This window comes from Rhinolophus sinicus, linkage group LG13 (assembly GCF_036562045.2).
Source record: "Rhinolophus sinicus isolate RSC01 linkage group LG13, ASM3656204v1, whole genome shotgun sequence".
NCBI classification, from domain to species: Eukaryota; Metazoa; Chordata; class Mammalia; order Chiroptera; family Rhinolophidae; genus Rhinolophus; species Rhinolophus sinicus.
Window position 1 is genome coordinate 20,315,868 of NC_133762.1, and position 13,894 is coordinate 20,329,761.

A 13,894-nucleotide genomic window follows, 5' to 3' on the forward strand; every position below is an offset into this window, starting at 1 on the left:
ATTTTTCTCTTACTTTTTGATTAATGAAGTTCTTTGGATAATTGACAGGGAAAACGTGAAGTCTCCCAAACGTACTTTTGTGCCATAGGATAGTCTACACGTACACATAACAGTGACATTCCTGAGCCACCATTGGTAGACTGTACACTGGTTTTCTAGCAAGTTCTAGAGATTGATCTTGGGTTTTTTAATACCTTCTCTCTGAGGATGATGGGTACGCAATAACCAGACCATTTGAGGTAGTTCACAAGCCTCTCTGCATTGTTAATATTGTATGGGAGCGTGCGAGTTGGTCATTCACAACCCACACAGTGCCGGTCCTTTCTGAGGTTGGTGCGGCCTTCTCTCCATCCTTCTCCGTCAAGACTCACTGAGTTCCTGCCAGATGTCAGGCCCATGTGTAGCATCTTCCTCATCAAGACTTTCTGACTGGTTAACTACTAGCCCGCACCTCCCAGCTTTGGCCCCTTTTATTTTCTTGTGGTTGCCCCTTGATGGAGATGCTAAGGGGCCGCTGCTGAAGGTGTATCAGCAAAGCCAGGGCTCATTCACCACCTGAGCATAATGGAGGGATTGGCTGAACTTCTGTGTGGCACTTTCACGGCACATCATACTCCCAGGAGGGCAGAGGGGGCCAGTTGGACCTCGTCTACTCTCGTGAGGTTACTACCTCTGGCACAGCGGGCCCGGTGGCCCGATGGGGGGGGGGGGAGGAGCGGGCTTGTGAGGACGTGATGCTCATGTTTTCCCATTTGACTTCCAGTCTTTTATACGGTGCTAAAAGTGTGCCTCCCTCCATTTACCCTAGTTCAACAAAGCCTCTGCAGATAGAGCCAGCTCTGCCCACGGAAACCAGCAATTTCCTGTGTGTCAGGAGCTCTTCTCATGGCCCAATGGGAAACCCAATGGAAAACCCAATGGAAGACTCTGTCTTTGCTGGAGCTGACTTGGCCAGGCTTTCTCCAGAGGCCGGTGATATTCACACCCCCCCCATCAACAGCGACCCTGGACCCGGTTCCTGGGCCTGCTCAGGGAGTCCCGACGACGTCTTCAGTCATTTCCTTTATTGGCGAACTCCGCTCCCCGACATCAGCAAGGACCTAGAGCTGCTTCTGAGTGAGGCGGAGCCGCAGGAAGAAAGCAGCAGCAGACCTGAGACTGTGCACAATGGCTGTGTGGCCCGCAGCGACATTCAGAAAGTTCTTGACAGTTTGCAGGAGCATCTGATGAGTGACCCCGATGTTCAAGGTAAGTGCTGTCATCGTAGCTACAGAGCAAATGGGTGCCCCCGGGTGTGCGTCTGCTGGGCCGGCTGTGCTGCATGCGTGCGCTCTCACACGTGCTTCCCTTGGTTTGCCCCGCGCACACGTTGCGGCCAGACCCTCAGGATCTCTCTGCGCAGGTACATGCCAGGGTTTTGCCTCCTTATTTTGCAGCCGAGCAGGTGTGAAGTCAGTTCTGATACAAAAGCAGACCGCTCTTGGGCTTCTGTGTCACAGTGGAAATTTCATTAGCTCCTTGGACAGTTTCAAACCCTCCGTCCCGTTGTAACGCCTTTCTAGTTAGGAACTGCTGAGGACTGCTCCTTGTGGAGCCCGTTAACTCGGTCCTGAGCGGAACTTAAAGGTTTCGGTCTTTCCGCAGCCAGGAAAAAAAGTCCGTCTTCTTCTTTGGGGTATTTTTCATTTTCTGACTAGTGAGCCCGCCCAGCGTCTGATCTGGGAGCCAGGCCCTGCAATCCGTACCCGTGATTACGCCTCTTCTTTCTCTACACAGCGCTCTATTGGTAGTCTTCCTTGAGTTGGGGAAATGGGGAAAAAACAACACTTGCTTCTGTTGCGGGGTAAAGCCTTGTGAAGCTTTCAGGAAAGGAAATGTGAAAATCCCGTTAGCCCTGTGATTCTTCTCTGTCTTTGAATGTATAAAGGAAATTAAGTCACTGCTGAAGGAATGAGCACAGGTTACATTACCGCTTGTAATACCTATAGACGAAGGTCTACTTTTGGAAAACGTATCTCTGAAGCTCATTCATTTCCATGCTGGGACCCAGGCTGGGTGCTGGGGCTGCACGTGAGGCTTTGTGGTCTGGTGGAGGGGATTGTGTGAAGAGCTGCGGCCTGGAGTGTGACGGCTGGGTCAGGAGTGGGCATGCGTGCTGTGGAGTACAGGGCAGGACGCCAGTCATTCCTGGGGACAGAGGACGTGTCTGGGAGGAGACCTTGGAGAGCAGGTGACGTGATGGGGGCTTCAAAGGACAGCTGGGCAACTACTGTCTAGAGAAGTTGAGGGACGAGTCTCAGAGGTTCTTTCAGTTTGTACAATCTTGCGTGTATCTGCATACGTCTTATAAGAAAGGACCCACAGCGTACATTAGCGCTCACGGGGAGCTGTGACCCCAAGAGGTTCAGAAATAAATGACGCCTTAGGTATTTGTGAGCTGGAAATGTTGCTTAGGCTGTTGGGAAGGGCCTGGTGGTCTGCACTGAGACCCTTACCCCAGGCACAGTGGGGAGCCGGCTCCAAGCTCCAAGCATTTTAATCAATCTTGGGGGTCTCAAATTCAACCAATAGAAAATAGAAGGCAGGAAGGGGTGTGTGCGTGTGTGCGTGTGTGTGTGTGTGTGTGTGTGTGTGTGTGTGTGTGGTGGAGATGGCAGTCACCCTGCTTTATCACTGAGGAGGTGGAGCTCCTGGACATCGGCGTTCAGTAACATTGTGTTGTCTTTTTGTGAAAAATGATGGCGTTGAACTCTGATTTTCCCACCTGAGGCGTTTCTAGCTCAGATCTGAGGCACTGTGCGTGGCCGGCGTTGAGTCCGAACGGTTAAGGTTAGTGGCCATAAGCGTCACCACCTCACTGAGAGCTCGCTTTGGAAGCCCAGAGCACGGCTGCTGTAGGGACAGCCGTGGGCAAGGTGACAGCTTCCGCAGTGCACCCACATGCAGATCGCCTTGTTGTGAAGGCTCCTCTGAAGCGAATCCCTGCAAACCAGATAAAGTGATTACAATTCTCGAAACTTCTCTTCCTGCAGCTCAAGTTCAGGTCTTATCCGCTGCACTGAGAGCCGTGCAGCTTGAGTCTGTGAGCGAGCCTGAGCACAAGGCGACAGAGGGGCTGAGTGAAGTGTCCGTCTCAGCCCCCACTGCTGCCTGTGACAGCCAGCAGGCTCTGTCAGCTGCGTCACCACAGAGGCAGCTGTCCGTGGCCGGGATATTACACAGCACGGTAAGTATCTGCCCTCTCCACAGCCATGAGGGTGTGACAGAAATCACAAAGCTGCATTCTCTCTTATTAATATATCCTGGCAGAGATGATAAATGGCAAATTTAATTTCATTCTTAAGGTCATGTTTTGGATAACCAGACAACCAATCAATCAGGTGATTGATAACCCTGACTGTTCTCCACAAACACAAGGGTGGGAGACCCAAAGGTACCTTCCCTCTTCTCCAGAAATGAGAGACCTGCTTCTTTGGGGGCTTAACCAGACAAATGCTAAGTGACGTTTGCCTCTCTGAATAACAGTGGAAGGTGGATTCACGCAGCTCCTAGAGTTTCAAGTTGACCGACGCCTTGGGGACTCACCCTCACTTCCAGCCTTCGTCTTATAGGCGCCCTGTTAACACACGGTGCCCCTGTAGTGGTGCTGGCATTGTTTCTGGGGAGAGGTTGTGGATCACCGATAGCTCCCCACTTTCCCCCTGTAGCCTGGAACCAGCCCCGGGAGACTGGGACCCCACATCCTGGGTGCGGGGGAGCCCATGGCTTGTTTCTGACTTCGAGTTTCCAGAAGTGTTCTAGCTCACTTGTGGTTGGAGGCTCTGATGACTTCCTAATTCCTGCTAAACTTGCACTTGGACCACTTGAGCTGGGGTCCTTCACAGGTCGTGCTAAGACTGGAGAACAGAAAACGGAGGGCTCTGTGATCAAAGTCATGGGTGTATTGGCACCTTCTCATTTTCATGTGCCTGACGGATAATCTCTTCCAACTCATGGTCTCCCCGGGCCAGAATACCAACTGTTTTCCCATTCACACAGTTTGTAATTTGATTTTAGCAATTCAACTAACTTACCTCCCTTATCCCCTAGTTCTGCTCCGGTAAAGCAAAACAAGACAAATTTAAAAAGCCTGAATATAAAATATTTAAGAGTTTGTTAAGGTTACTTTTGATTAGTAAGAAATGAGGTGACACCCGAGTTTTACTGGTTTGTTTTGAAAAATAGACTAGAAAATTCATGTTGTTACCCTTGTTAAAATCCCACATGTTAAGTAGAAAGGTGCGGCCCCGTTTACCTCGGTGGGAGATGTGAGAGTGTTCAGTTTTCTCTGTCATACACAGAAATGAAAAACAAAAAACAGAACAGATTCCTCCAGGTTGGCCTACTGAGTGGAGGGTTTTAAAGAGCCTGTCTGATCAGGCCTTGGTTTGTGGTGTGGGACGTCAGGGCTCCTGAATTTGCAGCGTGGCTCTTAGGTTCCAGTGGGATCAGCTGGGATGCTTCCAGTTGGAAAAGAAGGAAAAGGAAATGAAAAACGCCAAAAGCTGAAACAGTGAGGAGAATGTTCGCTCGCACAGATGACACAAGAGGTGCTGAGGCTGGGGGCTCATCACCTCCCCTCCTTGACAGTGACCCCATTCTATGCGTCCCCTCTGCCATCTTAGCTCGCCAGCTTAGTCCCGAAATGCCCAGCGGGAGGAGTGGGCCTCGTTTGTCTCACTGGTCTCTTTCGACAGCCAGGTGGTTGTCTGGGGAAATGACCTCACAGTACCTTTGGGGGTTGCCTTGACTTGGGGTGGTTTACTGAAACCTTAGCCTGGCTCTGGGACTAAGTATATCTAATAATTGCAATGAAGACCCTGGAATAAAATTAACTCCTGAAAGAAGAATAATGATTTATTATTTATTAATATGTGTGAGTTTATTAACTTGGAGAAATCGAGGTCTTAGGTTATCGCATCATGGTGTTTCTGTCTTATCATGCCCTCTATTAAAGTAAGCAGTACATTTCACTGGAAACTTGGGAAATTGAAGGTTCTGGTAGCATGCCTCAGAGCCAACGAAGCATCTATCGGTGTATTAATCGACTTTCCTGGATCATATATTGAGCTGATTTGTCAGAACGCATTAAGCTGGTAGACAGTATGACATTTCAAGTACAAGTAGGAAATCCATGTTACGGTTGGAGGAGAAGGTCAGGTCCATCTCAGTTAATGCTAATCAATGATCAGAGACCAATATGTCACTGCTGAGTGTTCCTGCTCATTTCAATTGTTAACCTAATGTAAAGGTTCCTCAGCAAACGTTAGAAGTGTTTGTACATGTGCAAATCGAGAACAGTTTTCTAAGTAAATACTCCTATCAGCCACATCTTTTCACTCAAATGCAATGACTCCTTCCCCTCGCCTCTCCAGCCTCTCTGTCTGGCGTTGCTGCAATCTCCAGTTGCCGGGAAATGCTGGACGTGCGTGCTTCACCATTTGTTGCAAACCTCAGCCTTCCTTCTGGAGAGGCGCATGCCTTCAACATGGGACTCTTACTGGGGGGGCCTTAACCACACTGGGGACCCTGGGGCTGGAAGTGCAGTGAATGCACACTCAGGCTGTTGGGACTCGCCAGCGTGAGTCTGTCTTCTGGAAGCGCCTCAAACAGTCTTGACATTTAAACGCACTTGAAATCCATCTGCCTCGGCACTTACAATGACTGGCCGGTAACTGTCATATATAATTGTGCAGAAGTATTTTGTAGCCTCTGGAGAGGTACCACCGAGCTGAAGGGAAGCTCTGGCCTTGGTTTGCGGAAGTTTTTTCTGTCATTGAAAGAGGGTTCTTTGAAGGGGGAGCGATAGGACAGCTTTCTCCTGTAGAGTAAGTTGATAACATGCCCAATCCACTCTGCAGAATCCAGGCGAACCCTGCAAGGGAACCAGTGACCGCCCAGAGACCGAGCGGAGGCAGGACCCCATCCCACTTGAGGAGAATAAATCTAAATTACAGGTTTGTTCCTTGAAAAGAAAAGCAACTCAAAACCGTACATTTTCTGGAAGTCAAATTTATGAATGGCCACTGGAAGCAAATATTTTTCTTCCATCAATATTAATGACATATCTTAGTTTACAATCTATGGTGCTAATATTTCCTCTCTAACTTAAAAAAAGTAAATTCTAAAATAGTGTTTAAAGTCTTCTGAACAATCTAGAATAGTGTTTTAATAATATGAGAAAAAATTTGACATCTATACACTAATAGTTGGTGTCTATTTATATGTCACGTTGCTTCTGTGTGTGTGTGTGTGTGTGTGTGTGTGTGTGTGTGTGTGTGTCTGAGAAGCTTTCCATGGCTTCTTTTGTTGAATCATGTTTGCCTTTGTTGTGTCTTGTGGATTGACTTTTTGTGCTATGTAAGTTTTCTCTTAAATGCTTCTAAGTTTTGTATCCCATTGCCCTTCCAGGGATAAAGGTAAGTGAGTGATGTCTTGTGAGAGCAGTGTCCCATCATTTGGAATAAATTAGGGGTGCAGGCCCTAGGTGCTGGGGGCACTTAGAAGACAAGAGAAGATGGTTTCCATCCTCAGGAGCCCTGTGCACCAGACTTAGCCAGCACTGGTGTCTACACTGTTCTCTACGATATCAAATGTCAGATGAGTTTAGAAAAGATGAGTGTGGGTGCTGCCTTCACCCCACTCCTAGTTGGAAATTCGCTGCCTGCACAGGTTTGCCTTAGGAAGTCCTCTTGTGTCTCTCAATCTCTGCTTTTCTGTTTTCACCTCCAAATTCCAAACTTCTTGTTTTTCACGTGTTTTCTCCTTCTCTCCCGCAAGCGTGATGGCGTTCTTTCTCTCTCCTTCCCAGGATATAATTCCTCAGCCCCTGCTAGATGAGTACGTGTCGATGACAGACCCAGCGCGAGCCCAGACTGTCGACACCGACATAGCCAAGCACTGTGCCTACAGCCTCCCGGGGGTGGCGCTCACCCTGGGCAGGCAAAATTGGCACTGCCTGAAGGATACGTACGAAGCACTGGCTTCTGACATGCAGGTAAAAGGCCCTTTTCAGAGACACTCATGAAAATGGGGGAGGGGGTCATCTAATGAGGAGGAAAAGGGAGGCTCCAGCAGGGCCTGTGTTTACATGGCTGCACTTGGCATGTCTACTGGTCTCTGATGAAATAAAGCTTTAAGTGGCGCACACCTGGCAGTATCAGTTTTGCTCCAGAAATGCCACTTATGCGCTTGATCACATGGAACTGTGCTTGCTTTTTGTGGCTTGTATGTCTGCTGTGCACCCCCAGTGGAAGGTACGCCGGACCCTGGCCTTCTCCATTCATGAGCTGGCTGTGATTCTTGGGGATCAGCTAACGGCCGCTGACCTGGTACCCATCTTCAATGGATTTTTGAAAGACCTGGATGAAGTACGAATAGGCGTTCTTAAACACCTGTATGATTTTCTGAAGGTAGGAAGGAGGATTATAAACCGAAAAGAAACTTCCCTTCTCCAAAACAGGTTTTCAAACCCTAGATATATAATTAAAGTATCAGTGGAAAAAAAAAATCTAGGTTTTTTTCAGTTGAAACATACCATCCAAAATCTTAAAGTGGGCAGTCTTTCCGTGATGGGTAGATGTGCTTATACCTTTCCTCCTGATCTCCTGGCCCTGGGAGTCTCATTCTGTGGGGACGCTAGACACAGCCCAACACGTTCCCTGAGCAAGAAGGAGCGCAGGCCCCGCGAAGGGTGGGCTTGCCTGGCTCTGAGCCCAGCTGAAACCCCATCTCACGTCCGCACGAAGGGCTTTGCCAGCAAGATGCTGCTGCCTCCCTTCCTGCCTAAAGGAATGATGACTAGAAATAAGAGCGTAAGGATGAGCCAGAGACGAATCACTCGCAGCCGCCCGAGCGTGAGCTGCCCTTGCAGGGTCGTGCACACGACGCCCAGCCTAGTCTCCCGTCGTGGTTGCAGGAGCAGGCGAGCGCTGCCGCTGCCCAGAAGCAGCAGTGGGTCACCTTCTGAACATACATGGGGTTCTCTAGGCAGGAAATCATGACAGGAGGAAGAGTGAGGGGCTCTGAGAAACACGAGCATGGCCACTGGCCCGTGGGAGGCTGGGAGCGGTCAGGGATGTACATGTGAGTCCGTTCACAGCGACCCTGGGTCCGGGGGCGGCAGGGTGCATAGTTCTTGCCGGTGACAAATGTATAATCTGAAGTGTAATAAGACAGTACATTGGGGGTCATTGGGAGGGATTATGTAGTTTTATTTATATATACATTTTTAAAAAATAGTTGCTTCATGAAGACAAGAGGAGAGAATATCTTTATCAGCTTCAAGAATTTGTGGTGACCGATAACAGCAGAAATTGGAGGTTTCGATATGAACTAGCAGAGTAAGTAAAAGCTGTTTGGGGCTCCGAGAAGGCAAAGGAGATGGAATAATTCTTCATTTTCCTACCTTATAATTGATTTCTAAACTCGCAGTAATAGGGTTCTTTTGGGTAAGGAGATTATGTTTTTATTAAGGGATAAACTGAACTCCGACGCTCTGAGTTAGAAATCCCACAGTCTCTGGGGAGACATTCGTTTTCAGATGAAGACACGGCTCGAGTCACTGGAATTAGAGTGTTCTGCTGCTCTATAAAGCAATTTATTCGAACCAAATAAAAGATGAATCACCCACTCTTCAGTATTTTCCTATTAATCGGAGCCGTTTTTTGCTAAAGCTTTCTTGAACATTCTGAGTGTAGCCCTCTCTGCAGGGCACAGCGTGGTTTATGCACTTCCGTCGCTAAAGAGAATCATGCTACAGTGAGAGATATGAAAAGGTCTAACCCAGATGAGACAATTATTAAATAAAAATGTCCCCCAAGGTGGCTCCGATCTGTACATCATGGTGTGTGCGAAGGAGTTATTTAATTCCATCTGTGCCGGCAAGAGGGATGGTAAAGGTTTTAGCGATTCTAAAAGTGAAAGCATCACTTTAAATAATTCCCCTTCCCAAGGTGTATAATGTGCCTTCCGCAGTCTGGAGTGGATTTGTTTGTGGTGGTGGTGGTTTGGGTTTTAGTTTTCACCTTGTCGAGATTTATTTCAGTATCTTTAGTTTTCATTTTTCCTATCCTCAACTAGAAATCTCTCAGGTAATTGTCTTCCCTGTAGAAATCCATCAAGCTTTTGCAGCAGTTGAGGATATGATTTGGCCGATGCCAGGGGCAAACTAAAAGATTTTCTCTTTGCTGTGATCTTTAATCATTATGCTTAATTTGAGAGATTGAGGTTTTAGTCATTATGCCATGTTCCCAGCGTATATATATTCTAAGAGAACAGAGAAAAACAGGCCCACGTTTTCCATGAAAGCATTGCGCCCTCTAGCGGCAGTGTGCGGGAACTCGGTCAGGTCCGTCTCGGGGCCGGGCTGACCGGCTTTCCCGGGCAGGGGATGGGGCCCGGGCCGGGGGAGCAGGGGCCGGGGGTGGAGATGGGGACGGGGCCTGGGATGAGACCGGGACTGGGGATGGGGACGGGGATGAGATCACTTGCTGCCCAGGGACGGGGCCGGGGTCAAGGGACCTGGGACGAGCTGACCAGCTTCCCGGGGATCGGGGCTGGGGACAGGGACCAATTTGGGGACGGAGCCGCAGACCGGCCGGCTCGGCTAGCATCGCCCGCCAGTGTTATCTCCGAGCGCTGGCTATCTCCCATCTCTGCCGTGGTTATTGAAGCCAAAGCCACTGATATGACTTCTGTGCTCCCGTGCCCATGATATTGGCATCATTTTTCTGCAAACGGTGCTTTTTGATATGAGAGTATTCACCGGCACTCCTGGCTTCTGGTTCTAACTTCCTTCCAATCTCGTTTTCATTTCCTTTCGTTGCCAGTGTGGAAAGAATGCCATTTATTTTCATGCCCTTGTCCCCATCCCCATGTAGAAAACAGTGAAGGCTTCGGTAGTAGGTTTTCCCAACCAGCCAGCGTATGAATTTTCCTCCTTGGAGTAAAGAGCCACCGCTCCCACTTCTCTCCAAGCGGACCTGGCTGGATTTGAAAAGCTCGTGCACGGTGCCCTGAGCCGGCCAGCAAAAGCGGAAAATTTAATTTGCAGCTTCAGGAACACTGCAGAGGCAGGGAAATCTCATTTGAGTGTTCCCTTGATCTGTTGATCTTTGGGAACTTCAACGTTCTGGCTATTTTTATGTTATCTGATTTTTAAAGTTTTATGTGCTTTCCAACTGATAACCTAAAATTAAAATATTAAATCCCTATTCATAAATTTCTCAGCCTCTGTTTTACAAAGTTTAATTTATTTCCTTTTTTGCCTGATTTATTTGTGTGTGAGATAAAAAATTACATTTTTTTTCTTCTTTTTTTTTCTACTTTTCTTTGCGTGGCCATTTCACTCAGCTTTGTGCTTCTGGCATTTCCCTTACTGCAAGCCTCTCTAGGTGTTCAGGAGGCTGATCTCCCAGCCTGGTTATTTTTATCTGTAAGAGAGAAAAATGAGAGTAAAGAGAAATGAATAAGATGTTTTTCACCCCCCAAAACAATTTATTTATTTTCTTTAATTTCAGACAGCTGATACTGATTTTGGAACTGTACAGCCCCAGTGATGTTTATGATTATTTGATGCACATTGCCTTAAAGTTGTGTGCAGACAGAGTCTCGGAAGTTCGATGGATCTCCTTCAAACTAGTAAGGCAGCATGGCCTTTCCTGCTTGTGGTTTTTGGAAACAGGAATATTTATGTTTCTTCCCTTTTTAACTCCTTAATTTTTCTGGGCTTAATTCTTCAGTTTACCGATGAAACCAGCTTTTATAGTTTGGAATGAGGACCTGTGTGGTAGTTTTATCAACATGTAAGATAGCTTTTTATGTTAAGCCTTATGCTTCAGTGATAGAAATTGTGGGTAAATCATTTTATAGATGAAACCCTTCAAACAATGGCTTAGTGTGTTTTTTTTTTAAACACGGGTTGGGTTTACTCTGCAGCATGGTTTTATAGAAGAGTAGTTAGTGAGCAAAAAGTCCAGCATTGAAAAGCCGATCCTGTTCTCTGTGGGCTTATACGAGCTGAACACTGAGGGGGGGAAAAAAATCTCATTTGAAAATATAAATTTACTAAGGTACTCTGATGGTATTAAATTTTATAAAAATGACATGTTCTGAAAGGTAATGATTTAGTTATTATGCAAGGGACATTTTCTCAAATTTGGAGTCTTAAGATTAATAACGTATTTTTTCAATGTCAGTCCCTTGTTAAATTTCATTTTAATGAAGGGTTTTGTGTGTGTGTGTGTGTGTGTCTGTGTATGTGTGTGTATGCGTATTGCCATATATTTAACATCTTTTTTCCTCTGTGTTCTAATGATTACCATGACAGAAATTATTTTCTCCTGTGCTTATAAATTCATTTTAAAGGTGGAAGGGTACATAAAAATGTCTAGTTTCTACGTAGAGTAGTAGTCATAATTCAAATAGATGGCAGCATTTTAAATTTGCTCTTCTGATGTTTTTCACAGGTTGTGGCAATTCTGCAGAAGTTCTATTCGAGCAGTGAAAGTGCACTGGGGTTAAATTTCATCAATGAGCTCATCGTAAGGTTCCGGCACTGTTCTAAGTGGGTCGGAAGGCAAGCTTTTGCTTTCATTTGTCAGGTTAGCATGACCCACAGGGAGTCTCCCCTGGGCACACGTGTGCCATGTGTTGATATCGGTACCCTAGATGAAGAATCCAGCCCTGGAGGACTAGCCAGTAACTTGGGGGTCAGTGGACCAAACCCCTCATCCCACAGGAGATAGTGACCTACCTAGTCAGACAGAGTGACTTGCCCAGGGTTACCCAGCCTGTACCTGCATTCATCCTACGTTGACTGAGCGCCTGCTGTATGCCAGGCATACTCTCAGATGCTGGGGACAGAGGGAACAAGCTCCTGCTCTGCCAGCACCTTCCATGTGTGAGGTGCGGGCCAGGCCCAGAGCCCTGCTTCTGTCACTTCCATTCAGGGCTGTGTTCGTCACTGCCCCTCACCTTAGCCTGCTGCCGTGGACAGAGCAGCGTGGGGGTGGGTGGGTGGGTGGTGAAGAACAGAGCACAAGGTTAGGGCAGAGGCTTTCATCTCGATAAAGTGCAGTTCATGTCCGCCTGTCCAGTTCCTCAGGTCACCCTCTCCACTTAGCAGCTTGGAAATGAAGGTACAGTATGTGTTGGGCTGTGGAGAACGGCTGCCAGTTCTTGAACACCTCCGTGTGTCAGGCGAGTCCTCGATGATGAGATCTCCATGCGTTGAGCATGGTGCACCCGTATACTTTTAGACCAGGTTTTCTAGATGAAGCTGTTGAAGCCCAGAGAGGTTAAGTAACTTGCTCAAGATCACACAGTAGGTGTAAAGCTTTAATTTTTTGTTGTTGTTGCTAAAGTGCTATTTTAAGTCTTAACTTTTCCTCATGCACATTTTCAAGCATATTCAAGGGTAGAGGGAATAGTGTAATGAATCTCGTGAACCCGTCACCCAGCTTTGTCAATAGTACAATAAAGCCATGACTGGACTCTACCTGACCCCAGACCTCAAAGCCCCTTTTCTCTCCCTCATAACCGCCCCCACTGAAGGACTCAACAGGGCCCCCTGTTGGGCCGGAGGGGCATGACAGGGGTGCTTGGTTGTCCTCTTTGACAAGTGCAGTGGGTGGAAGCGAAAGTGCCCAACTCACAAACCACAGGCCTGACACCACAGGCTTTTGCAAACAAGTCTGTGCTCCAGATCGCTTTGTGACTAAAGGGTAAATGAGGTATTTTTGCTTTTATTTTTATAGTCTTTGTCTCAGACTTAGAAAACACATGATGAAGGGAAAGGAAAAGATACCAACCACTTTCATTCAAGAACAATTGAATGTTTTGTGCTCTCGCTAATTAATGATTAAAGATTTAGAAGACCCACAGTAACACCACGAGAGGGAATGGGCTCTCAGCCCAGACCCCCCTAAGGGTCATACTGATTGTTACTTAAATGCAGCCCTAGAGACGGCCCCACCTGCAGGTGGCGAGGCTGACGAGAACGAGTGGCCTGGCCAAGCACCCTGTCAGCACTGCCTTTTCTCCTGGGAGGTGGGGCCAGCAGTGCCTACCTGCCTCCCGTGTGGTCCTCAGGCTTCCGCGTTACCTACACGATGCCTGGCGCCTGGAGAACATTTAGCGGTTACTCTGTAGAGGGAAGTTCCGTAGGACTGAGAATCCACATGCCTGTTGCTGCTTGTGGGTCATGAGACCTCGGGATCAGCACCACGTTGGATCCGCCTTTTCTCACCTGTAAAGCTAGGCTGGTTCTGGCTTCCACAGCTGGCTGGGAGACTGCCATGAGGCGGTACCTGTAAGACTTTGCAAGGAGAGAAGCAGGGAGCAGAGGCTGGTCTTACCACAGGCGCAGTGGTTCTCAGAGGGCCGGGCCCTGGATTGGGGTTTGGGGGTTGCCTACCACTTGACAGGCGTGGCCCCTGCCCTTGAGAGCCAGAGTCCTGAGAGCAGCAGAGGTGAGGGTTCTTCACCTTTATTGGCAGGCACTACCCCAGACTCTGCAAACATGACCTGCTATCCCACCGCCTCTCCATTGTGCAGATGAGGAAACAGGCTTAGGCAGGGGAAGCCAGCGAGTGATCAAGTCAGGGTTTGAACGTAGACCCGTGGGACTCAAGTCTTTGTTTTCACCAAATGTTGTACCACTTGTAACCCAGTGCTTAGGGATGAATCATGAAACGTGCAGTTTCTAGCCGAATTCAGTGGTTGAGTACTTTACATTCAGACACACGCACACCCCCTCAGCCCAACAGAAATGACTTCTTGCGATTACAGAAGTGTATGTTGTTAGAAGAACCATGCTGATCCGTCCTGACATGTAACAGTGCTTTGGCCGTGG

At 47.9% G+C, this 13,894-nt stretch overlaps 1 protein-coding gene across 2 annotated transcripts in view; it reads left to right on the top strand.

The window, feature by feature from the left end:
• LOC109456327 (serine/threonine-protein phosphatase 4 regulatory subunit 1) overlaps window positions 1–13,894 on the top strand; it is a 66,079-nt gene that overhangs the window by 49,508 nt on the left and 2,677 nt on the right. For both annotated transcript variants that reach the window (XM_019748568.2, XM_019748567.2), the window contains exons 11-18: window positions 809–1,248; window positions 3,033–3,226; window positions 5,901–5,996; window positions 6,851–7,036; window positions 7,290–7,451; window positions 8,281–8,381; window positions 10,560–10,680; window positions 11,508–11,642. In XM_019748568.2, coding sequence (XP_019604127.2) covers window positions 809–1,248; window positions 3,033–3,226; window positions 5,901–5,996; window positions 6,851–7,036; window positions 7,290–7,451; window positions 8,281–8,381; window positions 10,560–10,680; window positions 11,508–11,642 — 1,435 coding nt within the window. The remainder of the gene's footprint in view (window positions 1–808; window positions 1,249–3,032; window positions 3,227–5,900; window positions 5,997–6,850; window positions 7,037–7,289; window positions 7,452–8,280; window positions 8,382–10,559; window positions 10,681–11,507; window positions 11,643–13,894) is intronic.